This window comes from Wasmannia auropunctata, unplaced genomic scaffold (genome assembly GCF_000956235.1).
Source record: "Wasmannia auropunctata unplaced genomic scaffold, wasmannia.A_1.0 LD336083.1, whole genome shotgun sequence".
NCBI classification, from domain to species: domain Eukaryota; kingdom Metazoa; phylum Arthropoda; class Insecta; order Hymenoptera; family Formicidae; genus Wasmannia; species Wasmannia auropunctata.
This window is the reverse complement of record NW_012026807.1, coordinates 600,694-604,445: the sequence shown is the minus strand read 5'-3', so window position 1 is coordinate 604,445 and position 3,752 is coordinate 600,694. Positions and strand designations below refer to the sequence as shown.

General features: G+C 30.4%; 1 protein-coding gene across 2 annotated transcripts in view; it reads right to left on the bottom strand.

Moving 5' to 3' along the window:
* LOC105448579 (adenylate cyclase type 2) overlaps positions 1 to 3,752 on the bottom strand; it is a 43,035-nt gene that overhangs the window by 3,075 nt on the left and 36,208 nt on the right. For both annotated transcript variants that reach the window (XM_011687239.1, XM_011687240.1), the window contains exons 11-17: positions 3,492 to 3,597; positions 3,363 to 3,421; positions 2,891 to 3,061; positions 2,208 to 2,445; positions 1,319 to 1,485; positions 970 to 1,207; positions 28 to 282 (exon numbers count right to left, since the gene is read on the bottom strand). In XM_011687239.1, coding sequence (XP_011685541.1) covers positions 28 to 282; positions 970 to 1,207; positions 1,319 to 1,485; positions 2,208 to 2,445; positions 2,891 to 3,061; positions 3,363 to 3,421; positions 3,492 to 3,597 — 1,234 coding nt within the window. The remainder of the gene's footprint in view (positions 1 to 27; positions 283 to 969; positions 1,208 to 1,318; positions 1,486 to 2,207; positions 2,446 to 2,890; positions 3,062 to 3,362; positions 3,422 to 3,491; positions 3,598 to 3,752) is intronic.

Sequence of the window (3,752 nt, the reverse complement as noted above, 5' to 3'; positions counted from 1 at the left end):
CTCTAAAATTTAACTTTATGATCTTACTTTGCTGTCACTGCCCTCCTTTCCTGGGCTCAGACCGGACGCCAGCATGTAAGTACTACCTATCGTCTTGATCTTTTCGATTCCCGAAAACTTCGGCTTAAGTAAGAGCTTGTCGAAGTCACAAATGATTTCGTTAAGTAGACGCAGGCACTCGAGACCTTGCTTGTTTATGTCAGTTTCATCATAAAATTCCTTGTAATTCGGAATCGACGCGAACATTACGGCAATGCTGCTGTATCTTTCGTGGTAGAGTTCCTGTTAATTAAGACAATATATATATTTTTTTTTATTTTAACATTCTTATACATTTTTATCATTAACCCTAAGTTACTACTATTGGCCTTGGGAGATCCGAGTGGAAACTTTTACAGTTTAACTATATGACTTTGTTCGGGAAGCGCGCTATCAGCGCTATTATGTCATTTCATTTGTATATTATTTTAATTAGACGTAACACGTGGAGGACAAAATAATGTAACAGAGTTGATACGGAAAGCACGCTATCAGCGCTATTATATGTCATTTTATTTTTATCATTTTAATTAAACGTAACACGTTAAGGACAAAACGGTGTAACAGCCTAGATAATGATATAGCACGCTTTGATATAGTACGATCCTCGAACGCAGCCTATATAAAAATTTTCCCAATTTTATAAATCTTGACAACTTTTTTTCTTATTTATTGTCCTAAAATAAGTAACCAGTTTGAGCGTTCTACATATTTATTAATGGCATATTTTAATTTAACATTTAATATTTTTAATGACATATTTTAAATGCTTATCGAATTAATTACGTATCAGTTATGTAAATTAATAAGCGCAAATTATGGTATATACACGTAAATTAGATTCATCAAAATTATCACTCTTTAATGCATTAATTCATTGCAGGATACACGTTGAAAATAATTCCGAAGAGTAAAATTTTAAGAGCTGACCTGCATAGCTCTCGTAGCTAAAAAGTGATCAGCCACGTGCGCTGGAAGAATGTTCTCCAAGAGAATCTTGTTGATGCCTCTCATAGTCTCCACCTCGTCCTGCTCGACTCTCAGCTTGCTCTTCCATAGAATATCCATTCTGGACGTGTATTCCACCTGTCTGTCGAGAATGTGGAGTATCAGGCTGACGAGAACCAGCAAATATCCCACTTGCAGCAGATAATGGACACCGTAAAACCTGCGAAAGAAGAAACCTGTAGTTCACGTAATACTGCGAGACTTTTTCACCGAGCTTGCCATTTATATTTTATAACATGCAATGTTTGAGTTTTCAGAGCGCCTCGCTTACTTGACGTCGGGGTTCTCGCCGTAGTACAGTTGAATTACTGGTGCTTGAGAGAAGATCACGAGTATTATGGCAACGGAGAGGAGCATTACGCCCAGTTTCAGCAAGAAATCGACCCTCAGGTGTGTCCAACCAACTACTAACGCTATCACTGGGGAATATATGTATACCTAAAAGTATTGTTTGTTAAGAGAAAATTAGTCTATTTGTCTATTAAAAGAAAACGCATAACAAGCATGTAAGGATACAAATTTTTGCTTTAATGAAATTAGATGTTAATAAAAAAATAATTATAAATAATGCTTTTTAAAACTTTTCGTCAGTAAGTAATACGAAAAGAATTGTTTAAAATGTGTAAAACGATGCAAATATATTTTCTTTGGAAAATAACCGTCCAAAGATAATTGAAAATAACATAAATAGTGGAAAATTTAGTTTATCGTAAATGTTCGGGAAGCGCGCTATCAGCGCTATATTATGTAATTTTATTTTTATCATTAATTATAGACATACGTAACACATCGAGGATGAAATGATGTAACAGCGTTCATATAGCACGCTCCTCGAACAGCTTATATAAAAATTTTTGTGTAAATTGTTGAAACATTTCAGTTGTCTCTTCACCATATTGTCGGTTAAAAATAATTAGATTAATTGATTAAATATATATCTCTTTAAATCTCTGATTTTTAATATTAATAGTAATCACATTTCAAAATTTAATGTCAATACTTGTATATTATAATATAATATTTATGTGTATATTATCATAAAATATTTATATATTATAATAAACGTAATAATTTTTAAGAGTAAAGAAAAATTTGTTGAAAGCTGTTCTATGTTCTTTTTTTTATGAAATAATTTATACACTAATTTTAAATATACGCACTGGTATAATATTGTATCCAACAATGTGATCAACTTCGATCAGACTAATGACTGATGATGCGATGGCTAATAGTGCCGTTATTAAATACACAGTTATTCTGATACCACGGCTAAGTGCAATTTGATTCGTTGTTTCTTCGGTATTTTCAGAATCGGTTTTTCCACTGAACCAAGAAATTGCAGCAAATATAATTAGAGATGCTATACCAGCAGCAAAGCAACCGTAAACTATGATGCTTCTGTGAAAACAAAAGATAAAATTGATTTTTAAAATATTAAATTAAAATATTCCTTTTGTTTGTTTATTTCAATAGTTTACATATCATTATATTCAACGAATTCAATAATTAAAAGAGATTAACAAATCAATATTTTAAATTGTTCAAATTTTTTATTAATTTAAAAAAGAACAAAATTTTATTACTTAAAATTAAAATTAAAATTATTTATTAACTCAGATTGAATCGAATTTTATAAAATAAGTTATCTGATTATTAGATAAACACTATAACAATATAATAATTTTATTTAATAAATGTTAAAAAGATAAAAGTTACATAACTAATAGTGTATAGTAAGTAATAAGTATAATTTTATTTTGTAAAGATATACAAATATTGATATTTTATCCTGGTCCAAATATCAAATATTTGACTAGCAATATTCGATGAAATTGTAATTCACCTTGGTAGATAGATGATCTGGATGCAGAACATCATAGCGTAAACCACATTGGAGGCCACAACGTACCAAAGATATTGCTCATCCCTCTGCTCTCTATACAACTGCTCTTGATTCTTATCCTTGAACCAATAGGTAAACGGCGAAATTCCTTCACTTCCACCGCACCAGTGTCTACATAGAAACCGAAATCATTTCCAAATTATGTGTTTGATTATAATCATTACAAATTATGTGTTTGATTTAATATTAATATAATTTTTGTTTATCATCTTAAAATTGTATTTATTTTAAGAGATACATTGAAGTAATTAATAAATGCTAATAATACTTATTTGCATACGATATAAAGGAGAGAAGAGAGAAAATTTAAATCATTAAACTTATTAATTTAAATTTGAGTAATTAACGTGATGTTGAATGTTAATTATTATTGATATGATATTGACATGGCAAATATAATACACTAACTCACTGTGTATCAAAGCAGTTGCCATTGTTTGCCAATAGATTCGATTCGATCATTGCAATGCTCTGTCAAAAAAAATAAATATATTTTAATTATTTTGTTAAAACCATTTGGGGAAGTAAAATAGTAGCTTACTGTTAGGCCAATATTCTTCGCTAATGTCGCTTCCGCTATATTAGCGAAAGGTTTGTCTGCACCCCAACATTCCACGTATTTTGTCATTTTGCTACTAGGTCTGGATCTATTATAAAATATTTGTATATTATTATTCACACGCACAATAATACTATTCAGTCCAACCTCGATAAATCAAATCTCTACAACTCGAAAACTTCTTTAAGAAAATTTTGTTCATTCCGCTCCATTACGGAAAACTTCTATAAATCGAAAAAGCAC